Raw genomic sequence first — 27,998 nt, 5'->3', positions numbered from 1 at the left:
GTGTGCTCGCGTGTATGTGACTTCGCGTGTATAAATTCGATTTTGAAACCCTGCGGCGATTTATATATTCGCGGACCGTCATTCTGATCTTTAGTTTTCGGTGTACGGATCACATTCTGACAGGGAGAGTGTTACCCCATATCACTAGAGTTTCCGGTCATGTCGCCATGGAACGTTTTGTCTAGTGGATATGGTAGTTATTTTTCAATTTTATTATTTTTTTAATAATTAACAAGGACCTAGATTGTTTGTACCGAGGATAGATACTTCCGGACGATCCCGATTCATGATGGCGCGAGCGCGGGAGTTTGTAGGTTGACACTTGAGATCGTGTTGGTAAGTTTGAGTGCTGAGATTTTCACCTTATCACCGGGGTGTAATCATGTTTGCGAGTTCGTAGGCTGCTTGGAAAATCGCGAGGGGCTCTAACGTTTGTGCGCTGACGTGATTTTGTAACGTGTTCTTGAATGGTTGCGCGAACAGTGAGTCTGATATTAAATTTTCAGTGCGCGGTTTGAATTCTGGCAGAGAGTGGGATCGTTTGTATCGATAGGGTTCCCTGTCATGTCGCCATGAGACGTGTTGTCTAATAGGTATGGGCGTATTTTCTTAATTGGTCCAGCTGAAGGCATGGACCTAGGCTTCTAGGATCAAGGATAGACTTTCGGACGTGACCGATTCGTAATCGCGTGCACGATGGCATTTTTGTAGGTTCCCGCTGAGACCGCGTTTGAGAATGTGTGAGTGTTAAGACGTTCACTATCACCATCGTTGTTGATTCAGCTGAAGGCGGGTGTAGAATGGCAGTATAGGACTCGAAAAGAAGAAATAAAAGACAATATATGAGAGACGTAATAGATTAGATAGGTACAAGATACAGCTGAAGTTATGATCATCACATGAGACATACATTAGTACTTCAAACACTACTAATACTTGAATAGCCAATCACCACACATAGCACATCCTTTCTCAATTATCTATTTGTTACTGGTTGATTGTTGGTTATGAGCTGGTGAATAGAGGAAAGGTATAGAACAGACAAAAGGCTCATATCAGCCCTCCCGGCCTCCTCGACACACCACTATCGAGGCGTATTGTAATCAACATCTTGAAGCGGGCTTCTTATATAAATCAAATCCTCAGTAGTCATAATGTTTGGTGGATTATTAACATGAGAACTAATTAACCTCTAGTAGTAGAACTTGGTGCAAATAAAAACTAAAAAGAGCGAAGGTTCTTATATTTAGATAACTCTATTGAATATATTGTGGCTTGATGATGTTTACAATACCGTCAATCCCATCAACCTGCGAGAGGGAACATTCATGATGTCACAAATTGAAAATAAAACCTTTTAAAGTAAGGTTCCATCTTTGGCACGGTTCCAGTTTTGGCAACGGAAAAAAATTGTTGCCAAAAACGGAATCCCACTGTACTTCCAAAACTTGTCTGTTAACCAATCATCAAACTGATTTGTCTTTGTTTTTATCGGCTTGACGTGTTTTCACTGATAAAACATTAGAATCCATTACTTTCACCATTTTTAAAGTAAACAAAATGAGTTTCGCATAACTTCTTTGTTACACTCGACGATCAATACTGAAATGATACAGAATTACATACAAGATTGTATGACATTTACATTTCGAATGTGACACATGACAATGTGACAACTTTACGCAATTAGGATAGTAACAGCCCCCTACCATTTTTTTCAAGTTAACATCTCCCTATGTTAAAATTAAAACAACCCAATGCAAGATCATGGGAGGCATGGGCTTAATAGCGGCTGGGCTCACCATATGTTGACGTCTGTACATCAACATAGGGATGCCACTCCCCTGGTTAGGATTTTCTCGTTTCTCGCATCAATAAAAAATATTATTTTAGTGCTTTTTAAAATAATTTATATAAGGAAAAATGATATAAATAAGGATAATTTAAATTACTGAAACGCAGTGTGGAAAAATAAAACTCACTGGCGAGCATAATAATGATAACCAAAACAAAATATACGTCTGGTGGATTGCAGTTCCAGTCCCTGTAAAATCTACAGTACACTACAATGTAACTCATAGACGAATGATCCATAATTGCGAAAATGCAATTTCTTTTAATAATTCTTTTTCGAGAGTTGTACTTGGAGCTGTAGAGCTAGGTTCTCGGAAAGGCTCCCCGTCGGAATCAGACACTGCAAATCCATGTCCAAAAGCAAAAGGTCTGGCAGATGATTTCACCAATATGCAGAAGAAATGTTTAATAGTGTATGTGATTTTTCCGATTGTTTACATCACCGATAGCAAAAGTGGAACGAGATTGTTTACCTTTTATGCCTTACTAGCCCAGACAAATCCCTTTATCTGCCTGACCTTTTAATTTACGTCATTGACTGCAAATGCAGACGAGACAGGCAACGTAGCCAACTAAAACACTGCTTAATGCAAATTGCGGCGGGCCGTGATTCTAAATGTGATAGTCATTGTACGGTTCAGATATTTGCAGGCGTATGAACTTCGCGATCGCGTGTATCATCGCGGAGGGCTAGAGCATTTGTGCATTAGCGTGTTCAATCGCTTGTGCGTTTGTATGTCGCATGTGATAACGTGTCTTCGCGTGTATGAATTCTATTCTATAGCCGTGTGTCTTATGTATTCGCGTCTGTTCTTGGATGATCGCGCGCGGACCTTTAATCTGATACTTAATTTTTGATGTACGGTTCAGATGCTAAAAGAAAAGTAGATCTTCAATATCACTATAGTTCCTGATCATGTCGCCATGGAAGGTGTTGTCTAGTGGATATAAGCTTTATTTTTTGATTGATTAAACTGAATGTATGGCCCTGACTTACGATTTCTGGACGTGATCGATCCATGATCGCGCGAACGCGGACGTTTGGTCGCGTTTAAGACCGCGTTTGAAATTTCGTAAGTGCTAAAACATTCATCATTTTACCGGTGTGTTATCAAGTTTGCGCTATCGCGGGCGCAGGTGTGCGCGGATGATCGCGAAGGGCTTAAGCTTTTGTATATTAACGCGTCGCGAGTACTTGCGTGCATGTGATTTCACGTGTATAAATTCGATTTTGTAACCGCGTGGTCATTCACATATTCGCATGCGTTCTTGGATGGTCACGCGGACCGCCATTCTGATATTTAGTTTTCGGTGTACAGTTCACATTCTGACAGGGAGTGAGTTACCCAATATCGCTAGAGCTCCCGGACATGTCACCATGGAACGGGTTGTTCAGTGGATGAGAGCTTTCTTTTTAGTTGGTTCAATGGAAGGCATGGACCTAGACTTCTGGTATCAAGGATAGAGACTTACGGACGTGACTGATTCATGGTTGCGTGAATGCGAGTGATTGTAGGTTCACGCATGAGACCGTGTTTGAATGTTTATAAGTGCTGAGACGTTCATATTATCACCGGAACGATATCATGTCTGCGGGAACGCGGGTGTAGGTTGCGTGTATGATCGCGAAGGACTCAAGCATTTGTATGTTTGTTTGTCGTGTGTATGTGACTTCGCGTATATAACTTTATGTCGTCATGGAACGTGTTGTTTAGTAAATATGAGCATCACCTATGCTACTAAGGCCGAGGATTGGGACTTGCGGACGTAGCCGATTCATGATCGCACGAACGGGCATTTCGAGGCTTACTCCCGAAATCATGTTGGTGAATTTGTAAGAGATCGTTGGCATGGGTGTGCGTGGATGATTGTCCTGGAGTCGTACGAAGTCAATGGTGTACCCAAGAACATGACCCCCCCCCCTCTAACGCAGCGGGACTAAGGCCCATCGGAAAATACTGGTCAATTATGAAGCAAGCACTACGGATCATATCCCCTAGGTAATTTTCTACAGTTTTTTCCGTGGTGCAATTTGATGTGGGACACCTTTTATTCAATGGGAATGTTACGATAACAAGTTTCAATTTACCCCGAATAATTCACCTCTACAATTGTCTATTTCATCCCCGCACATTGATTTTGAGAAACTTATTTATACGAAGCAAAGCCTATCCATATTCGCAAATGGACATGCTCAACAATGTTTATGTGTAAAATGGACCATATTTTTGGTAATATTTTTTACTTACGAAATTGATCATTTTTTATTAAAGAAAATCCTGTGCATAAATATCTTCGATAGTAGAAGAGAACATTTCGATAAATTTTGCCATAAGATGGTGCTTTTATACTAATATAGACTGTTTTGGCTTCACATAGTTAAGCTTTTCAAAGCCATGTTTTGAGTAACTGTGCTCCGTTGAAAACCACTGCTCTGGAAAACAAATGCAAGTTCACTATAGCGTGAGTGCCAAAGCACATGGGAATAGAAGACGAGATAACTGGTTAACAGGGGGAGCAGTATCTCGATTCACAGGTACTAAGCCGCATTTTGGATTTAGATTTAGTAACCTTAGGGAAAAATTATATCACTTGGAATGGGAATGAAGTGCAAACATTTCTATTACTTACCACTCCGTTGTAAATCAAGACTATTAATTCTATACTCGAAGAGAAAGACTAACAAACTCTTCGTTTTGAAAAAATCAAAAATAAGGGTAATCGCTGCCCTATTGATAGACCATCGCTCGCTCAGAGCACATCTTAGAAATAACTTTTAGAAAAAAATCTGCTGGTTAAAGAGGAATAATATCGGTACTTTCCGGAATTCCGTACAAGTGAGAAGCAGAATGAATGCAATCAACCACTTGTCATACTGATCAGTGTTACGCCCATTTGCTTCAGAGGGTTACGCGCGAATGATAAAATGAGTGATTACCGAACTCCGCGACATTCTGTGCGAGAATAAAGATCGATGTCAAAAATATACTGCAAATTTGATAATTACCAAATAATTCATACCCGTGGCAATATGTACAATCATCTTCAGTGCATCTAAAATTTCAATGAAAAAACCTGTTTTAATCCACCTAGAGGTGCAATTGTGCCTTTCTCATTTCTTCAAACTATGATTAACTGGTTCGTACAATATAACATTATAGAAATGTCTTTCATTCTTATTACACTTGGTAAGTATATATAAGAGCACCTTTTTGTATTCATCGCGGTATCGGTTTGAATCGGAGTTTTCTATGTGATCGCACTCCACAACCCGTAACTCCGGAGCCGGAAGTCGGATGGAGATGGAATTTAATATCAGTTTCCGGGGACGCAACACCTTTCATTTGAGACTAAGTTGATCAAATCGATTTAGCCATTTTCGAGAATCCAATATAACCGTTATTCTGAATTTGGATGCTTCCGGATCCGCCGATGGTGGCGAAAGAGACTTTGAATGACTGATAGTGACCTAGATCTACAAATTCAACAGTTGTGTTTACGACGCACAGAGGAGTAACTAGAACAAATTCTTGGCCAATAACCAAAAAAAAATTTTTTTTCGATTTTTTATTTAGTTATATTTTTTTTTAGATACCTAAAAGCATACTGCATATTGTGGCAAAATAAAGAGCTTGCCAAAAATGGCTAAATATTTTTTGCATGGATGAAAAATGGTGATATTTTAAGGGATTTTTAATCATTTTTTATTACATATTTAGCAAAATCGCTTTCTAATGAAGATGACTGTATTAAATAAAACAATATTATAACAAACGTAATTGAACACAACTAATGTGTAATCTTAGCTTAAAAATAATCGAAAATAGTAGTGTTTCTGTGTATTGGACCAGCTTTAGAAACACCCTTTTTAAACTTTTTATTCCAAATTTGATAAAAAAGTTACATTATACGGCAAGATCCGGCAAAGTTGCTGAAACAAGATTACAAAACAAGATTCTGGCTATCCAAAAAACATTCAATCTCTTCCGATCTTTTCCGATCCACAAATTCCAAGCGATTTGAAAATATTAATATTTCCACTAGTTTGAGGTACACCAAAATGCTGTAGGGCCAAATACCATGTTTGGCAAAATGTATATCTATGAAGATGTGCACAGGTATCCCTTTTTTCTCCTTTTTCCACTGACCAACTGTTCATGCATCGGGAAAAACAAATGTATTCACAAAGATGACCTCAAAAATACTAGTATTCGGGAGGATCTAGAAAAATGACCTTTGCACTGGTAGGTTGATAGATGCCAAATTGTCCCAAAAACTAGTTATTTTTTATTTTTAGTTCATATTAAGGCATAATAACAGCAATAGCCGCAATAAATAGTTTTGTCCAGGATTCGACCCCAGTTACTCCTCTGTGCGACGCAATACTCAACTGCATATTTTGCCTATCATTTGAGACTTGGTTTGAGAAAATCGGTTCAGTCATCACCGAAGAACCGATGTGACTTTAATTGTGGAATATGCCCGGAATCGTCGGTAGTGGACAATATATTCAAAGAATGTTTAATTGGCAATCAGTGATCTAGATCTGCGATTAGAAGTAATTTGGTGACCGATTTATATGGGAAATTCCAGTGTATCCTTACTAACACCCCTGTAACTCCGGAAGCAAGAGTCAGAACCGAATGAAATTCAGCAGCAGTCAATGGTATTACTGTATCTTTCATTTGAAATTAAGTTTGTAAAAATCGGTAGAGAATTCGTTGGCCAATGGGTGTGATATTAGCTTAGGAATTTGGTGGGTTCCCGGGGGGCGTCATGAACCGTCATAGGTGGCCAATGTGGTCAAAGCTGCTTTGATTGATCATTAGTGACCCAGACCCGCAAACTAGAGTAATGTTACATCTATTTTAATATGTTTTACATCGTTTGAACATCATGGTGGTACCAGTTTATATGGGAATTTGCTGTGTGACCGCACTCTTCAACTCGTAGCTCCGGAAACGGAAGTCGGATCAACTAAAAATTCAATAGCAGCTTATGGGAGTTTTATACCTTTCAGATGAATTTAACTTTGCGAAAATCGGTTCAGCCATCTCTGAGAAAATTGTGTGAGTTTAAATGACACACACATACACACACAGACATTTGCCGATCTCGACGAAATGAATCGAATGGTGTATGACATTCGGCCCTCCGGGCCTCGGTTAATAAGTCGATTTTTACAGTGATTGCATAGCCTTTCTTTATATGAGAAAGGCTAAACTGTTTGAATTCAAACATTTTTAACGTATGTGCTAGGCGGTAGCCAATACGCGGAAACAGAGCATTTTAGAGTATGAGTTTGCGTTTTCAGTGCGCGATTTGTGGCAAACTGTCAACATAATCATACCTTGGACCTGTTGAGACTATTTCGAAGTGGCACGTTCATATGCACAAGATTCACAGTATAAGATGCAGCGCATAATTAGAGCGGGTTACAGTATATGAACTAATTACGCCGGCTCTAAGTTGCCAAAGTTAATGAAATTACCAAATTATTAATAATTGTTTCGCTTCAACAGCTGCAAAAAACAAGAAGTTTTATTTAGCAAACATGTTACCCATGCCGTAATTTTACAACTGTCTCGTGTTCTGCCATGAACGGACACGAATCTGTAATACCACAGACCAGTCCTACATAAAGCACCCTGTTTCCACCTAACGAAAAGTGCCGGTTCTCCGCAAGCATATGTCTCTTCTGCTGTTGTTTGGCTCTTGCCTGGTTCAGTTCAAGGTCTGTGCTTGGCTTCCCAGAGGTAGAAAGAAAAACAACAGTAGACACGAACACCAGCATACGAAAGAAACCCCGCTCCCTCCCCGTTTTCCAATTCGAACGGGTGCCATCAAATGCAATAGTATTGGTGTATGTACTGTGAGGAGCTGATGAACGGAGGAAAACGTATTGCAAACGATTTCCTTCGAGTTTCGTTGCCCGAATGAAGGAAACCGCAGCATACTAACTATTTCGCAACGTCAAGTGAGACTTGCGAAGTCGGTCGATTCACAACATAATATGTAGGTACAATTGTTAGGTACTTCCAGTGAGCTCTAACGGTAGGTTGCGTCATCATACAGCGACTGTTATGCTGATCGGAGAAGATGCCATGCACGTGATGATAAAAGTTTCCCTGATACAGAATTGTACGCTCTCATTTTGACAATTTATCCTAGTCTGCCAGACTAGAGTGAGATGATGCAATAGAATGAAAGAAGTTTAATCTGCTCAATTTTTGCCACTAACTGATTTGCATTTTTCTGATAACGAAGAGGCTATAAAGAAAATAATGTCTATTAACTACTTACATTGTCAACGGTTGCTGATTGACGTTGTTATACATAACCATTTCGTCCGCTGATTCACCACCGGAGCTGCTGACCGTTGCTTCCGAATCGATTGTATTCTGTACTTGGTGAAGCTCCGAATGTAACAGACCAGCCGTCAGTTCCAATTGATCAATCACCGTATCGTCGAATTTCGGAATTGAGGTCGTTTGTGAGGACGAAGATGTCCCACTGCCGCCCTCAATCGTCGAGCCGCTCGCGGTTCCTTGAAAATACCGGTTGCTGTAAATTCGTCTTGTTTGTGTCGAACACTGGGTGGTAGCGATTCCTTCAAGCCGCTTGGCGAAAGTCTTCATTGCGTTAGCCGAAATTGGCTTCAGCTTATCTGATGAAGGCGGAGGAGGCTGATACGGGATGATGTCCGGAATGAGAGAAGTCGGCGATACTGTGGATACTCCTGCGGCGTGTCCTTTGGCATGTTCTTTATCTTTCTTCTTCCAGTAGCGCTGAGAGTATTCGAACAGGCCGGCGATTTCTTCGCTCACGTGTTGACCCATATAGCGAGCTTGCAGCTTGTTGAGTCGTCTAATGAGAAAATCATACTTTCGCTGCATTTGAGATTGCCGTTTGACGATCTCGGCGTGCATTTCCAGTCGTTCATGATCTTTGTTGGGAGGGGTTGCTTGAGCAACTTCTTCATAAATGTTAACATCCACATCGTTGAAGAGAGAAAGACCACCGGCCAGTTCAGCGCAAAGTCCATCCCCACTTGGGTTGCCTTCCAGACTTTTGAACACTTGAAGCAACTCCATATCCGAGGTAGAAGCTAACTCTCCGAGCATCTGCTCCATGTCTGGGTTGTCTTTAAGGTAATCTTTTTGCAGACCCATAGCTGTACTAGAACTGGAAATGATAGACGATTGAGAGTCCAGCTGCTGTAGATCGCTCTGAACTTCACTTGCTGTGGCTGTTTCTTCGCTGGTAGATGCCACTTGCACAATCTGGTCAATGACAGCTTGAGAAATTTCGACTTCGTTTTGAATGCTACCGCCCGCTATAGCACTTTCTGCAACCGTTCCCGCAGTTTCATCTCGATGGAGCTGCTCCAGGGCAAGCTCGATGAGATCTTTCCCACTATCCGAATCAATCTTTAACAATTGACCACCGCTATCGTTATTATTCTGAATATCATCCACCGTTTGTCCGATTCCGGAAGAAAGCGTACTATCCGTTAAAACGAGATCCGTTTCACTAGGATTTGTCGAAGCTGTCCCAGTTCCGGAATCCGTACTAGCACTGCTCGGTACTTCCTGCTGGCTAGTGGTTTCGATTCCGGTACGCGGAGACGCCCCTGACGTTGCCGATGACGAGAGTTTGCTTTGGCTCAGCGGCTCGGTAAGAGCGGGAGCCATCTCGTCAACTGCATCGGGTACTTTAATCACGTTTGCTACAGCGCGCGCCAGTCCCATTCACTCATTCAATTACCCACGAAAAAAGAAAACTCACTTGCACACAAAGCACGCGCGCATTGACCGGCAAAACTTCGCCAAAACTTGCCCCAAACAACAATGCGCGATATAGCAGAGACCTGTGGTGCTGTTGTTATTTTTCCACTTTTCCACTGCTTGTATTGGACCGGCTCAGTACGAACACCGCTCTTAGGCGAACATATTTTTCTATATTTTCTTCGACTATAAATTATCACTTGTTTACTTCTTCCTTTTCTTCCTCCCGCACCACTAAGCGGGTGCGGTACGAAACGAAATGAGCAATAATCCACTTGGGCACCGACACACACACTCGTCACTGTTCACCAATTTGTGCACCGACAAAAAAGCCGGCCGATGAGGGATATAACACCTTACACATGTACAGCTGGGACGGAATCAACTCGCGCAATGGTTGCTGCTATTTCTTCTTTTGTAGACGGGAGAATCCGAACTGGAGTTGATAGTCTGGAAAAAGAAGAGTTATAAAGAGATTGTTAAGGTACTATTCCACTTTTGAGCTTAAGCTATTTAAGTTTGTTTGAAATAAAATATTTAATGTGTAGAATGCATTCAATTCATCTAGTATTTTGATGAAAGTTTTCTATAACGTAACGGGTACAATTCAAAGACATCCCACTTGTTTGTGAAGTACGATAGTTTGAGGCAGGCAGTACGCTCTAATCTTGACCACATAGCGCTCAAAGATGTGTAACAGAATGATTGGCTGCACTAACCCAAATCAAGAAGACGAAATTTCAAAAATATAAATGTCACCCGTTCTTCCGGGAGTTTCTTGCTTTCAAGCGGGGTCTCTTTTGCTTTCAGGCGGGCCGTCAAATGCGCACCTTTTGCAGTGCACGTTAATCTCTTATTCCTCCCATTGAACATTTAAAATACACATAGTACTGTAACATTTGCGATAAGATCTGGTTGGCAAGGGATCTAAACTAGCATCTTTAGATCTCACATGCTTGTTGGCTTCGCGGATGCCATCGACATTATTGGCGTCGATCGCAGAGCAAAGGAAGAGACCGTTGCACAATTATACCCTCGTAAGACAATTTACAAGAGCGCGAGACAGGTCGAAAGGCGTTGATTCCGCGGAGAAAATTAATGAGTTACGAAACAAGGCTATTGACGAATTTACATATTGGAACGTTGAGAAACGTCAGCCAAACTTTCGTATCCCACAGATACGTACAAAACTCTGTGCAATTTGCTGATACTTTGTTCAAAAATAATGAACGTTGAACGGGCACACTGCTGAATTATCGTCGTTTTTGAGGAACGATTAGTATTCGTCGATAGAATTGAACATGGAGAGCACACATGAATATAAACATTATTGTATCGATTTTGTTATTTATTTTCGCAAATCTAATATCAAATACAAATATGTTTGTATTTGCTAATACTAAGAGAAACGAAAATTATGAAATTGAAAGGCGGATAGGTACTCCAGAGCGAATCAGTTATAAACTTAGAACGGAAAACTAGGACTAAGCAGTTTCATTTGGACAAGGAAATGTGAAGAATACTTTGTTTTCTGCTGATAGGAGTTTGGCGTTCCACCCAAGCCTACCGCGTGATCGTTGTAGTCAATAAGTAGTTCAATCACAACAGGATCGGCACGACATTGATAGCTTGACGTCGCTTGAATGCATATGTCACGGCATGGTGCTAGATGGGGAAAAATGATCCCTAGACTAAAAAGTATCTTAATGTCAAAATCCTATGCCAAAATCATCTTGACAATCAAGCTGAAAATAATCAGAGATGTGAACAGAAGCATTTACACTACTAACGTCTCCTTTGGATACTTTTGGACGTCTGTCAGTCGGTCCAACTAACGAATTAAATTCGTTAGTTGGACATAGGCTGTGGCCCAACCAACGAATCACGACTGTACTCATTCACACTTCCATCAAACGCCATTCTTCGTTTTCGATTCGTGCACATTCCACACAAAATAAAATACACTCAAGTTTTTTTTTACGCGGTTTTTTTTTGCGCGGTATTTTTTACGCGGTTTTTTTTTACGCGGATTTTGAAATTTACGCGGATTTTGAAATTTACGCGGTTTTCATTTACGCGGATTTTGACATTTACGCGGTTTTCATTTACGCGGATTTTGGAATTTACGCGGTATACATCAATGAGGTCCCCTTTATCGCGGATTCTTAAATTTAAGTGGTCTTCATTTACGCGGATTTTGAAATTTACGCGGTTTTCATTTACGCGGATTTTGAAATTTACGCGGTTTTTGAAATTTACGCGGTTTTCATTTACGCGGCTCGTATCCCCCGCGTAAAAAAAAACCTGAGTGTACCGAAGTGTTTTCTCCAGAAAGAACTATTGTCCAGGAAACATGTAGAACAAATAGCAGAATCTAATACAGGTGTGATTTGAGAGACAATGAGCAAAAATCATAGGAAGTGGTAGCGCCCCTTCCTAGGATTTAAAAGAATGAAACAGTGTTATGTAAGTAAGATTATATGGTGAAAGCAAAACTTTGTGCATTATCGAAGTAATTAAAGTGATGTGATGTTAAGTTGCTGAGGATGAGCTGCCGAAAGCGATGGCTCCTCGCAAGTAAGCCAGTTATCCATTCGCTTACCCGAATTACTCAAACATAGGAATTGATTCCTTCTTTCAAACATGAGCAGTTCACTGAATCTGCCCAGTTTACACTTGAAGAATTGTCCCAACTTTTGAGCAAGACTATCCTGTTCGGCGTAAAGTCTTTTGGCACAACATCGTCTGATATGAGACATTATATGGTAGTTGGCCATCTGACCTAAAAGTCATGTAGCATAAGCATAGACAAACAAATATAACACTATGATTAATTCCTTCAAAATATCGATCTGCCAAACACTATACACGCTTCTAACCACTTATTTACACATTAGTTATCCCTCAGACCAGGAACTTTTTTCACTATCACTGTCCCAACTAAAAATATATTCAAAATGACCGCTAACATTGGCGAAGAATTGTTGTCGAGTACTATATCTGTTAGTCTGTGGTATAAGTACCATTTGGCATAAGGTATGAAAATACTTCCGAAGGTATTTCGGGTAGATCGTACATTTGCGTACGAAACATTTTCAATGCAAAAGAATGATAAATCACAACAAACAAATTCACTTTTTGCGGAAATTCTGGACAAACCGTTACTCTCCAACTACAGATGTTGATAGTAAACAAAATAGAAAAGTTTTCTTTTTCATTAAATGTTGTGAACTGTGCTTGTCACATGTTTGTCGAGAAATGCTCTAAAAACACACCAAACCGTTTGTCAAAATGAGCATTCATTTCGATTTTAACATAGATTCCAGGAAAGTTCAATAGAAGGAATTAACACCTATGTTTGAATAAACCGGTCAGACGAAAATATGACAAATTTGCGTGCAAGTTATTTGGAATACAAGATCAAAAAACTGCTCATGATGGAAAGAAGGAACCAATCCCTATGATCGAGTAAACCGGTTGTACGCGTGGATAACAGGTTTGCTTGCGAGAGGTAGCCACATTCGGCGGCATGACCTCAGCAGCTCCACACCGCATCAGTTTCTTGAATTAGGTAATGAGCAAACCTTAGGCTCCACCACAAAAAAAATGATTACGAACATTAACTTTTCTGGGGAATGGGGCATTCTGGGGTATGATTTTCTGGGGAACGGAGCATTCTGGATAATGGCTTTCTAGGAAATGGTACATTCTGGACAATGTCTTTCTGAGGAACGGTACATTCTGGGACATGGAATTCTGGGGAATGGTATACAACCGTACAAACAGTAAGTAGTATTATAGTCAGGACCCGTTTCTGTCAACACCTTGGCTGACAAAATGGTGACATTGACACAATCACATATGTATGTTTTCTTTAGTTTTAATAAATCTAAACCGTTGAAGTCTACTCCTCAGTTCCTAGACATACACTGATAACTCTTTCTGATTGTTTGTAGGACTTTCTCCCCTTAAGCCGGTCTCCCTGTGCAAAATCTAAAAAATAAAGATATTTTTCTATATTTTACTTTAAGATAGGACAAATATGCTCAAGAATTTATTCAAATGACTTAGTAGAAATCATCAAACGGATTTACATGTGAATTCTATTCTATTCTAACCCTTACACAGCCAGTATTGAAAAGCATCCTGGAAAACACTGCTGTTATTCTGTAACGTTTTTCTTGTCAATACAGTAATGTTTCGATTATATCACTATGCGTTTATAACAATACTCGTTTATATCACCGTCGATTATATCACGGTTTTGTCTCGATTATATCACGCTTTTTGAAAAACAGACAAGACACACTACGTTGTGATCCAATTAAGCTACATATTGTGTCCTGCCACTTTTAAGATAGTTTTACAATTGATTTGCTTATTTACATGTAGGGTAATGAGCCTATTATTGGGTTTCGAACTATTTCGTTAAGGGTTTATACATGATGAGGTCGGTCAAAAGGTTAGTTATTTTTTATTCTTTTATCTTAACAAATAGATTCTTAAGAATGCATCTGAATTTTTTTTAGATGTCCAAGCAGTAGAAGCAATGTTATATCGCTGTTCATCTTGGACGGAGGGCGTGGTGCGAAACTTTAAGCGTTGTTACAATGACTAGGATTGCTGAAATATTTTTCGGCTGATTCCAATTTTTGTTTTAAATTCTTCGTAACTTAATTGCCGTGTCCTAGGGCATGTTCAGGAGCGTTTTATTTTGTACAGGAGTTTCAAAGTAGAACTGGAACTGGAACATTCACATCCCCAGCAGAGCGTTTTGTTTTATAATTTCGAACAGCTTTGTTTTAAAATTTAAAAGTGTTATAAGACGCCGTTCTATTTGTTGCTGATTTTAAAACACGTTTAGAACTGCAAAGTTATAGTGTTAAAATTTTCAGTTTTATATTATAGAACTGAATCTAGAACTGTAACACTCCTGAACATGCTCTTAAGAGGGTGTCTGGTGTAGTGGGTAAAAAAACGACTTATTTTTCATTCGCTTAATTGTTAGTTATCTGCAGGAAAATCTAACAAAATAATGAACAAAACAAAATAGTAATGATATGGTGGGTATTCCGAGATATGCATTTTCTCTTGAATGGATGTGGATACTTTTCTTTTGGAAGGACAACATCAGTGATTGGATATGGGACTATTTACTTGGATGTTGAAACAACGAAAACTGAATTGTAGTCCCTTCGAATACACTGTTTTTAATATTCAAGATATTTTCCCAAAATCTTAACGTGCCAGATTGCTTCAAGTTTAGTTTTGGGTGGTTCAACAATTTTAAGAAACGGTACGGGATACGTGAAGTAAAGCTGTGCGGGGAAAAATTATCCGCTGATGCCACACCATTTGATCCAATGCGTTGAATAAAGGTGGCTTCAAATGGGTAGTATGATAATAGATACATGTCAAAAATAGGCTCATTACCCTACTATGATTTATTATTTTTGGCTAACTTTAACTTTTTATTACTTTTTGTTTATAGAAATACATGGATTAATGCTTGAATGTAATCTTTTGTTTTGTTTTGAATATATCACGCTTCAAATATATCACGCTAAAATACAGAGCAACCGTGATATAATCGAAACATTACTGTAATAATATTTGAAGCATATTTCCATATGTCGCAAATATTAAAACGCCCAGGCCTACTGTGCAGAGTTGGGTTTAAAGAAGTTTCAAAAAAGACGGCAATTAAATTATTCATTTAGTTATTTTGAATCTTAAAGGAGGAAGGAACGAGGACAACCGTACCGACCGTTTCAGTTTGAAGGGGATATAATAAATCGTTGGGAGTGACTTTGCTAAGAAGGTTAATGTCACTCTTTTGGTCTTTGGGATGTGACAGAGGTATTAACACCTAAGCCTAGGTTATAGCGCCTTTACTCGCTCCAAACGGATTTGCATGTGAATATGACAAAATTGGGGCAAAGCTGCCCAAAAGAGGGGTAAAGAAAATCGGGGGCTGACCATAATCGGGTCTCCACTGTATGTATCCCCTTCGGTTTTTGTAAAAGCAATTGTTTGAAATACAAAATTTTGAAAATCTGTTGAAGTGGGGGATCCCTGGTGCAGCCAACTTCGCGCTTCAACAGTTCTTTGCACCTCAGACCCGTTTCGAATACCACGCCATCAAATTCTACGGCCTTTGCTGGCATGTAGACGTCTAAATCACTTATAAAGCGCCCACAGCAAGCATTTTTGTTTGTATGTTCGAGGCCATTCACTATAATCCGTATCTTACTTGCCAGAATACGAGTTATCTGAGTTACAGTCGAGCACTGAGTTTAGAAAAAGTTCCAATGTATCCACCGATTTCTTCTAGGTCGAAAAATAAACCATCCATGACCCAGAAAAAATCGATGGGTATTGTTGGAACTTCCATTCTAATAGTAGGCTGTATTTCGCCCTCGTTTATTTGAGCACAAGGGCAGAGCGTTGTGTGTACTAAAGATGTACAAGGAAGTAAGAAGGAGGAGAAAAAAACGAATAGGCTATTTATCTTTGACAGCGGCAATTGTTCTGCTCCAGCGAGAACAATGTACTGGATTTACTAACGGTACCAGGAAAACGGCGGCAAACAAAATAAGCAAGAGCAGACTTTGACACAATCACTAAAATGGATACCGTAAACCGGGGTGACATTGATCAATTTTCGAAGTAATCATTACGTATTTTTAAACGCAACCCTTTTTTCAAGTTTAATATTTTTAAACCATGTACTGATGTATGGAGAACATGATTGGATGGTTTTACCTAAAATTGTCCGCTTACAGCTATTTTTCCAAAAATGATTTCAAGTTGAAGTCCGTTTTCGTATTCCGGGGTGACTTTGATAACCTCCATGTTCACCCACATTAAGTTAGTGATGTCAATGTTTTTCATTCAAATGTTTGTTTAAACTAATTCTGGAAAGATACTCATTGTTAAATAGACGTTAATTGGTATTATACAAAGTATTTCAAATTCGAGTACCCAAAATTCGTATAATTTGTGTCCAACTAGAATAATAGATTCTGGAAACCTTTAGATCTGATAAAATTGTTTTATTTCAGTGTTTTATCAATGTACAAAAAGTGTCATCCATTTTAACACGTTGGAATATTGAACCATAAAAAAATGTTAATGCCATAAAAAATGTGCCCTTCATTTTTTTTTATTTTTTATTTCGATTATAGAGGTTTTAACCTTTAGGTCATTCGCCTCTTCGGGTTAGAAAAATCTCTTATGAAAAATTTCTAACCCTATGTGCGGGGTCGGGACTCGAACCCAGGTGCGCTGCGTACAAGGCAATCGATTTACCAATACGCTACGCCCACCCCCATTGTGCTCTTCAAGTGCAAAGACTGGTTTTACCAAAAATTTTCGTCCTGGTGAGAAATTTTGGTGTTCACCCAATTTTTTTCTCCTTAGGATGAAATGTAGCATAGTATATTTAGAAATCAATCAATCTATACATATCAATATTAATTCGTCAAAAGGGCGAAACTGTTTTTTGTAAACAAACTTGCTTCGCTCATTAGTCTGCTACAGAGTGGAATTTCATAAAAAATATGCGTTAATGTAAATTTTTACCCTTCGTAGAAGTAATTTCAATTGTTTTCTGCTTTGAAATTATAGTAAATTAAGAGAAATCATCAAAATAAAAGTTTGTTTACAAATCGCCCTTTTTCAAATTTAATATGGATATGTACACTAATGCGCATTTGCCCGCATATTCCATTCTCAATTATTAGTTATATCAATACTTCAAAATCATCGCTCGTTTGATTTTTGTTCAGCTCGATCAGCGTCGCCAGTAGATGTGTTCTTCAGCGTGTTCACTTTCACCGAACCATCAATTCAATAGAAGTACACAACGGAACCGATGTTGACAAACACCGAAAACCGGCGACGCGCACATGATGATCCTGATAACGAGTTGGTCCGCATAGTTCCTTCTCGTATGTAGTTAAACAAAGTCAAGCGCACATTGAACACGCGCTCTAGCCTAAAGCCGCGGGGAGGCAGCTACGAAATCCAATTGGAATCCGGCGAATGAGTTTGCCCGAAAACCCGGCATTCATGAACGCATGTAGGAAGAAGGTATCAACTATTTGCCCAGTGCTGCGCTTTCAGACGCGCTCAATTCGGCGAGCAGATTTAATACATATCCAGGACCGTTCGCCTCTCAACAAACGCGGCACCACAATCATAAGGGAGGTCAACAGAAAAAAAGCGACGCGTATAGATTGTAGATATAGGTACACAACAACAAGCCTTGTTCACCTCTCATCGTTTTGAGTAAACACTAACACACCAGGGAAACGCAGTTGTCTTACCAGAGTAGTTGTGTGACATTTGCATTGCCACACTGTAAAACTCACACCCAGTATGCGAGGGGCTCTCGTCATGTGTGGGTTCGAGCTTGTTTCTACGACGGTACTGATAAAATGATGTGGGTTGATGAGAGCATCCAACATGCCGGATGAAAAGTGAGAAAAAATAACACCAAGGACAAGAAGTGAAAGTGAGGCCTCGTTGTCGTCATCCTCGCAGTGAGCAGCAGGAACGTTAGGTGCTTCGATAAGAAAGTTATATCTCAGCGCCTGGAGCAGAATTTGACAAGGAAGCAATAATCGAATTTCTGTGTTTTGCGGCCTTCAATGTGACGCATACGTGAGAGCGGTGAAATTGCGACGTTCAAACTACAAAAATAACTTATAACACTCACTCTATTGGGGGACCCCTGCCCCCCGAAGACACGCAAGCTTAACTGTAGTAACGTTCCTACTAAGAACCGCTGTATGTAATTGGCGAGGTAATTACATAATGTAGTTCCCTCAGCTGCGGTGTACAACGATGAAAAGTAGAACGACGGGTCATGATTAACGAATGACTCGCTCGAACCAGGCTTCTAACTGGATACAGTGAGCGAGTAAGAAGTAAATGAGTTTCAAAAAACACCGGAAGAACCACAGCAAGTGGACAAAAACGTGCATCCTTCCATAGGCAGAGGTGTTGCAATGGAAAATAGTCGAGATTGTTGTTGGATTTATTTGATGATATTTCTGATATAGTGATAACTTTCCTCATCGTCTTTAAGGTGTGGATATTATTATATGGGAATTAGCATGGGACCATGTACTTGTCTGCATCACCTTTTGAAAAGATCGCTGGTTCAACCAAACCGAATAAAACTGTAAATCACATTTGTTAATTTTCTAATTGGTAGGTTGGATGTACCAATAGTCGCATGCTTAAGGAAAACTTTTGATAAAAAATCGATTAATAGACCTATGGGCAATGTTAATACATTAAACGAAAGCTTTCAGTCCCTACTTCATAGGAAAAATATAAAAATGGCTTAATAACCAATTTATGTATTCAAAACCGCTTTTACCACTATAGGAACACATGTACCAATAGTGGTGCAATCGCTAATTTCGGTTCCTATTGTTGCAAATCCCATTGCTTTCTTATGGGACTTGCAACTATAGGTACACTACATCAACTATAGGTGCAAGGGAGCTCAAAATTCTAAGAAAATCATTTTTTTCAATAGTTATTTGAGCAAATTTCAAGGATAACAGTTTTATTGTCGCATAAGTTTAGTGCGATGAATCGATAAAAAAATATTTGTTGATGGTTGGTACCTTAGTTAGGCGTCTAACCCACTACTGCAACTATTGGTACACCTCAACTATAGGAGCACCCACCCTAGTAATGTATGCTGTATGTATGCTGAAACCTTAAAATAATCAAAATAGCTTATTTTAATCTCATAATAATATGATCGCAGTATTTTTTTCGAGAGTTGTCCTACTGGATCTGTGGAGCTAAGTTCTCTCCCCGTCAGAATCACTCACTACAATTGCAGACGAGACAGGCAATGGCGCCCACTAAAACACTGCTTAAGGCTCAAGTTACCTCAAGGCTTGGTAGTATGCGTAAGAAAAATTGTGTTCAGCTTTGCCACCAGATTATCCATTTAAACCTTTTCAAAACTCTAAAAGAAGAATATCAGTCGATTTATTAGATCATCACGATTCAATTCATGCAATATCCCTGCTGGAAAAACCATCGGCTTAGCTGGATGGTGCTTTTGAAAAAGTGGCTGTGATTTTTTATCACACTACCATACCGAGCTGGGGTACGCAACACAACTGCGCAATGAAAAAAGATGTTTGTTTAGAGGTGTGCGCCGATGAAAAATGTCGATATCGGCGGCGTTGGTGTGATTTGGGCCGGCGGCGTATCGGCGTGACGCCGTTCGCTAAAATGATCGGCGGCGGCGGCGCAAGGCGGCGTGGGATATTTTTTGATTTGGATAGGAAGTAGTATTTTGCTCAATCATCTTGCTATGATGACTATTGTGTCTGCGTGTGTCAAAATTAAACCAAATATTAATGACGTAACGGTGTCATCAGCTTTAAGTATAACACTGTGTTTTCAACCGGAAATTAATTTTATTTGAGAAAATGGAAAAAAATAAAAGTAAATATTTTTAGCAGTACCCAAAATTGCGATTACTAAAGATAAATTTAAATAACCGCTTCTAATGCTTGGAATGCCAACCCTTACGAATATCGATGCTAACACAGTTTCAGAAAACATGAACAGTTTTATGCCATTCATTTTAATAAATATTCCTCTGAGATAAAATAACAATACCTGGTCTTCAGTCTAATTTGTACTTCTGCCTAAGCTAGACCTACAACCGAGTCGTTCACTTCAACTACCGTTATCTCGAGACCAAAACGTATTTATTTCTGCCATAATGAGTAAAATTGGTTTAGGATCGTTCATTTGACCCTACGCTGCGATCGTTGACTTTGAATATTGTTCTACACGACTGAGCTTTCGTGAAGCGGAACATTTTCTAAATGTGACAATGGAGCATTTGGTAGTTTACCATCTACAGGATCATCACCTGCACAGTGCCACACTGATCCCATTCAACATGTCAGACCGAACAGACATATTCGTTTTGCCATTCGTGACAGCATAGGGATTAAGATTCTCGCGTATATGAAAAATGACAATACATAGGTAAGGTGACATGACCACATACCCCTTTTAAGCTAATTGTAAAATGCATGTGGCAAAACGGAGAAATAGAATTTATTACACCTGATGCTTGGAGAAATTTCTTTATGCTGAGAATGCGGATCAACTATTCAACTAAAAATCACGGAACTATTAAATAAACCACGCTATGTCCCCATAAGATACAAATTCCTACGCGCATGTATTAACATCAGACGACACACCATGAACAATCCTTGCGCAATACAAAGATGCAGATACAAACGAGAATGCATCTCAGCGAATTGCCGACTCATCTACGATATACCAATCTAAACAGTGTTCTCCATACAAATACCTACAAACGGTTCTCAAATCTTTGACAGTTGTTCAGGACATAATGACAACTGCTAAACAGCATCCAGCATCCCAAAACCAACTGTTAGCACTATCGGCGAGGACGTTAATAAAAAGGCGACGTTGCTCACGCGCAAGTGCAAGAAGCAAAATACAACATCCGACCGTCGGCACCAATACAGCTTTAACTATGAAGACCTGGACGTCTGACATGAGAGAGGTAAATAATCCCAAAGATACAGCAGACAAGCAGTCAACTGTATCCCCACCACGAAAGAAGGTCTCCACTCTCAACAGAAAGTCACGTGCACGAGATCCTACGGATAATCAATAATATTTTTTGCTAAAATATTGAAATAGAAATTAACGGAACGTTTTCTGGGCTACTATGATCGTTTGATACACCGCACTCAATATTTTGCCCCCGTATCTCGTTGAAAAAAGATCTTTAGCATGATAAAATTACAAAATAGTGCGGCTTCCAATACAGGTTAAACATCGAATCACTTTCAAACAATAGGCCAATATGGTACTAAGTTTCGAGTACGGCAAAGTTCTACTGTATCGATTTTGTAGGGCTTTTCGGTAATTTAAAGGAAAAGAGAAACAAAAGATAAGAAAATTGAAATGCGGATGAATTTTCTAGAGACCAGTTGGTCGGTGTTAGGTCAGACCGGACTAAGTGACAGTGTATTGATTTCGAGAAAAACGCGTTTAAAGTTTGAATCGCAGCATCCTTTACATTATAATTGGAAAATAATTTTTACCATAATTCTTGTTTATTGTTTCATATTTCAAATCTGGTAAAAGTGGAATGTAGATGAAGAAATTCTTTATCCAGTGCTAACATTAACTCATTTTTTGATGTTTTGCGACTTGGTCCGGTCTAACTTAACACCGACAGTTGTAAACTTACAGAAAACCTTCCATTATGCTGACAGAAGGATGTCTAGCACTAGTTTTCCGTTCCAAGTTTCATTTCGGCAGACTTCGCAGCCAGGTTTTAGGAATGTGTAGGGCTATTGCATGGCTAGTTTTACGGGGCTACTGACTTCTAAGAATCCTTCCTGGCGGAAGCTCGAACACACGACGGGTGGCTTATACGACACCAACGCCTTACCCTCTGAACTGCCAGACCAAGGTTAATAGTCAAAAGTCGTACGGCTCGAAATACTATATCGAAGGCATGACGTGACTGTGGCCTGTTTTCAACATCGCCAGTAGATGTTCAGCAATCGCTATACGAGCCTTGCTTGCGTGCAAATTTGAGTAGAATGGTGATTCACGCGTGCGTTGGTAATTTGCAACGTATTTTTATTTAAATATTTACACAGATTTTTTAAAAACAATTGTCCTGGCTTAGATGTCGGTTCATTAAGTTTTACTGTTTCTAACCATGAAAAAGTGGTATCATTCGGCAATATGCTAATTCCGCATTAGCCAAATATTTTCTCGTACTGAGTAACTTGTGTCTTTAACTACTGAGAATTCGACAGTAGGAACTATTATGGTTTCCACTGACTGACTATTGATTGCTGCGTTCCGGATGACTATGTGAGTAGGAAGTTAGAAAAAATACTGTCCAGGCTATTCCATGATCATATCGGTTGATTGATTAGTAAAACAAGAAATGATCAGAACAAGTATATTGCTTAACCTCTGAATATCTTAATACCTCTTACCGACCTATTCGGCTGATATTCGCATGTCCAGTCGTTTAACAGTGGAACACTAAATAAATTCACAGTTCATAAGCAAACCGCAGACAGTTGAATTGCCGTGCGGTTCGAAAGCACCTTTGTTTCCATATGGACTATAATATCCTGCCTTAAGATTGGTAATGGTAAGAATCACGCAAAAGTATTACATCCAATAAGATTATCGTTTTACAAAGAGTATACCAAAATTCTTTCACTCAACACATTCAGGTCAAATATGGACTTGGCGCGACCTTAAATATGATCGGCGGCGCAGCACAAAAAAGGCAATCGGCGCGCTGACCATTTTTTCCTGAAATCGGCGGCGTGTAAAAATCATCGGCGGCGGCGGCGTGGCGCGGCGGCGCACACCTCTACGTTCAATGAGTAATTTGCGCGACTTCCGGAGGGTTAATTTTTCTTGTACGGTTCAGATTCTAGAAGAAATTGGGTTCTTCCATATCACTAGAGTTCCCAGTCATGTCGCCATGGAACGTGTTGTCCAGATCAGTGGTTTTCAACCTTTTTCGTTCCATGTACCCCTTTCCGAATAATGATCTCTATCGTGTACCCCTTTTCGAACATTGTTTCCAACAAATTTTCAATTGAATGTATAGCATACTTCTTTATATTTAAAGCCTATTCCTGAACACACTCAGCCAGCATCTTAATTCTTGAGCCAGTGAACAATATATGAAAATAAGTACCCGACGGGAATGTTAGAATAACAAGTTAAAATTTTTCCCGCTGAATTCACCCCCCCCCCCCCCCCCACAAAAGTCTAATTCACCCCTGGTGGTGAATTCACCCCCGGATGAAAACCTTTGGTCTAGATTTTTATTTTTTGATTGGTATAACTGAATGTATGGACTTAAGTTGGTAGAATGGAAGGTACGTGACCCGATTCATGACCGCGCGAGCTTGCGGGTTCGCGTTTAAGACCGCGTTTGTAACTTCGTAAGTACTAAAATGTTCACATTGTTACCGGAGTGTTATCAAAATTGCGCGATCGCTGTTGTATGTGTGCGTAGATGATCACGAAGGTATTAAGCCTTCGCATGTTGACGTGTTTGTCGCGTGTATGTGATTTCGCGTGTACAAATTCGATTTTTTAACCTTGTGTCCCTTCACATACTCGCGCGTGTTCTTGGATGGCCACGCGGACAGTCATTATGATATTTGGCTTTCGGTGTACGGATCACATTCTGACAGGGAGTGAGTTACCCCATATCACCCGTTCCCGTTCATGTCGCCATAGAACGTTTTGACTAGTGGATATGGAAGTTATTTTTTCTTAATTTTTCAATTTTTTTTTTAATTGACATGGACCTAGACTGTTGGTACCGAGGATAGACTTCCGGACGTGCCCGATTCATGATCGCGCGAGCGCGGGAGTTTGCAGATTGACGCTTGAGATCGCGTTGGTAAGTTTATGAGTGCTGAGACGTTCACTTTATCACCGGGGTATTATCATGTTTGCGAGTTCGTTGGCGAAGGTTGCCTTTGCATAATCGCGAGAGGCTCTAACGGTTGTATTCTAATAAGATTTTTTAACATATTTGCGCGTGTTCTTGAATGTTGGCGCGAATCGTGATCTGATATTAAATTTTCGGTGCGCGGTTCAGATTCTAGCAGTGTGGGTTCCCAGTCATGTCGCCGTGAGACGTGTTGTCTAATAAGTATGAGCTGAAGGCATGAACCTAGGCTTCTAGGATCAAGAACAGACTTCCGCACGTGACCGATTGGTGATCGCGTGCGCGAGGGAATTTTTGTAGGTTCCCGCTTTAGATCGCGGTTGAGAATGTGTGAGTGTTAAGCCGTTCACTGTCGCCATCTTTGCTGACTCGGCTGAAGGCGGGTGTAGAATGGCAGTATACTGCCGCTGGAAGCATATCTGTCCCATGTTACATCAAGACGATTTTTTGTTTTATGCATCAAATAGTATGATTTCGTATGTACATTTAGATAAAATAACAAAAACATATATTTTGTTCTGAAAAATACCAAAAACAATATCAAGACGATTTGTCCCATCTGAAAAATGGAGGCATAATTGTCCCACTAATAAATAGTATAGCCTTGAACATGAAATTCTCATTTTTTATCTTAGATTTTCACCTGGTTAATCCTCGAAAAGAATTTTATTTGCATTAGCATTTACATTAATTCTTACATATTATTTTAGTAATATTTTCGAAGCAATGATAGTTTGATACTGAGTTTCTCATGGGTTTGTAGACAAATTTTTATAGATCTGTTTGTTCTCGGGTATGACTGGCAGGACGGTTGCGAGTAAAGCGTTTTTTCTCTCCATTTCTATGCCACGAGGAGTCTTTTGTCGATTTAGATGTTGTTCTAGTGCAAACCACTCGAGACTAATTTGTACTTTTTTGAAAACAGCAAACAATATTCGAGTTGCGTGCTAGCGAGATGATTAGAATATCCAATTTTCATCGCACCTTTCTTGAAAATTATTTTTCTCATATTTTCAATGTACGGTCTAGGCTTGCACATGTTATGTGTATATTGGGAAACAGACAATTTGTTTTGAAATAAATCGTTAGCCTTCATATCTATAACTTCAACTTTCTTTTTAGCGTTTGCGACGACCCTTTGAAAATCTTGGTATGTGATGACCTTGTCGTGGCGCATTGCAGCTTCTACTGCGGCGTGAAAGCTATCCGCTGCCATAAATGTGTGCCCTGGTTCAAAGTATTTCAGAACGATTTCTTTGAGTTCCATTTCATCCATATTGAGAAGTAGGATGATGTGTTGGAATAAATTCCAATTTTTGTTCTGGGAAGAACAATTGTCTAACCAAAACGTTATTTTTTCAATGTTCTGTACTTTAGAATAACGTTGTGGAAACAGCTCAAAATATCATTAGACATCCAACCAGCGACAGATTCGTTTCAGATGCAAGCGGCAACCGGATTATGCTTTGCATATGCCCCCACCGGTGCAAAGGTTTCATTAAAGGCTAGCAGACGTTGAGAAAATATAACTGTTTTCAAACCCTCCAGCCGAGGTAATTGTATGACCTGCAATTTTGAAACCATATTAAGTAAGGATAACGATAGAGATGTTCATAATTACTTTCTGTAAATCAACTGCCATTATTAGTTCATTCGGTAGTGCAGAGTCGCCGTCCAAGCGATATGCCGCTCGCGATGCGCTGGCTAGCTCTAAATGGTTAGTGTATCTTAAGCACAAGTCACACTTCTCCTCTATGTCCATGTGACCGGAGTTTCGTTTATGTTCATCAGCAATCACACACGTTTCGCACTGTTCATGCCCTAACTTCACAAGCGAGATATTCATTTTTTTAGGACACGACAGTACAAGGAGTAGCTGGCCTTCACTTTATGAGTAGTTTGAAAATGTTCATGCATCGATTTTTCCGTAAGATCTGAAGGTAAATACAGACTATTCTGTGCATGTACTCGGCGATAGTGCGAAATTGTTGGTCCATAGCTCAAAATGTGTGATTTGATTGCCTCACGTTCATGCAATTTCCGTTCATACTTTCCTCGCTTGTATTGTCGCGGACGTTCGCCTTGATTCATTAGAGCTCGATAAATGACGTTACTGTAATTCGAAACAATTAATCACCACAATATTTAACACAAATCTGCTCAAATAGTTGCTACTTACCCACAATGCTCTCCAAAGCTAATTGCGTTCAAAAAAAACTTTCGGCAGACTGATACCGGGTCACCACTTGCAGCTGACAAAGTGCAAACATATGACTGTTTCTTGATTATTTGCTTTGCAGCATTCCGGTTTCTCCGTCGTTTCATTGGTACGCTGTGTGCATATTCGCGAATAAAAGCACTCTGACCGACGGTATCAAGACTCCAATACGTTTCGTATACATTCATTCTGTCATCTTGCGACAAAAGGTTATAGCACTCCTTACGACAGCCGCACGGGCCCTGGATTATGCTGTGAGCCACTCGTCGTTTTTTTTTTTGCTGAAACCGTTCTTCGGATCTCCTTTTTTGTCTGTTTCTTAGTTCTATCTTCCGCGGGGGGAGAGAAAAAACTGCCATCAGAATCGAAATCATGGTCCTTCGTCACTGCCCGCTTTCCAGAAGCAACATTTTCACGGTGGTTACTAACACTCACTACCGTCATATTGTAATTAACCGGAAAACGATCTTCGAAACACTTATCAAATCCATTAAATTCTTCTTAATCCGAACTATCTTCGCTGGATCCGTACATCCGGAGTAAATCCATCGCTGTCATTTGTCAGTTAACTGCAGCGAAGCGCGTCGCAATCAAAACAATGTCACTGTGGGACAAATATGCGTACATTATTCAAAGTTGGGTTAGATTTAGCAGCATAACTGTCCCACTGCGTATTGCTTACGTCCAAATTAGAATATATAAATATTTTCACCAAATTTCAATAAAATGTATGAGCCTGTGTTCCTTTTAATGCAGAAGAGCTTAAAATATAGCTTTATGGAGGAATATTTGTCGAAAAGGAGTTACAACTTTGATCGCGTTTATCTCGTTTATGCATTTTGTAACATGGGACGAATATGCTTCCACGGGCAGTATAGTACTCGAAAAGAAGAAATAAAAGACAATAGATGAGAAACGTAATAGATTAGACAGGTACAAGAGATGCAGCTGAAGTTATGATCACTACTAATACTTGAATAGCCAACCATACACCATTATCGAAGTGTATTGTAATCAATATCTTGAAGCGGGCTTTTTATATAAACCAAATCTTGAGTAGCCATAATGCTTGGTGTATTATTTCATTTTAATTTTGCAGCGATTGGTGGGGCAATGAGAGCGCAAGTCAGTCTAAGGCCGATGATAGGAGGGGTAATGGCAGAATATTCTATGCGGACCACCAAAACGCCATGGGAGAGAAAAAAGGGTGTGGGTTGGGGTAGGGTTAATGGATTGATGTATACTTGACGAATAATTGCGCTGCAGAATGTGATGAAAATGTGCATTGAACAGTACTACTGTTGGCTGTTCAGAAATAAATACTATATGTTTCTTCATAAGGTTTGATAGCTAATGTATGTATTTTGTGATTATGTGATGCTAATCTATAAGTGTTAAAAAGTTAATTTTATCCCGTGGTTTTATCAAGTTTGTGAGACGGCAACCGAAGATGTGCGTGGAAGATCGCGAAAAGCTCAAGCGTTTGTATGTTCACGTGTTTGTCGCGTATGCCAGAACGTATGTGACTTCGCGCGTACAAATTCGATTCTGCAACTGCGTGGCCACATGCATATTCGCGTGTGTTCTTGAATGA

General features: G+C 39.7%; 1 protein-coding gene across 4 annotated transcripts in view; it reads right to left on the bottom strand.

Annotated features, from left to right (window-relative positions):
- Window positions 1–27,998, bottom strand: part of LOC131683961 (uncharacterized) — an 86,844-nt gene that overhangs the window by 41,437 nt on the left and 17,409 nt on the right. For all 4 annotated transcript variants that reach the window (XM_058966384.1, XM_058966382.1, XM_058966385.1 and 1 more), the window contains one exon: window positions 8,158–10,091. In XM_058966384.1, the coding sequence (XP_058822367.1) occupies window positions 8,158–9,605 (1,448 nt within the window). In that variant the 5' untranslated portion in view covers window positions 9,606–10,091. The remainder of the gene's footprint in view (window positions 1–8,157; window positions 10,092–27,998) is intronic.

This window comes from Topomyia yanbarensis, chromosome 2, assembly GCF_030247195.1.
Source record: "Topomyia yanbarensis strain Yona2022 chromosome 2, ASM3024719v1, whole genome shotgun sequence".
In the NCBI taxonomy this organism is placed as follows: domain Eukaryota; kingdom Metazoa; phylum Arthropoda; class Insecta; order Diptera; family Culicidae; genus Topomyia; species Topomyia yanbarensis.
Note: the sequence above shows the minus strand (reverse complement) of the source record. Positions and strands in the feature narration are given on the sequence as shown.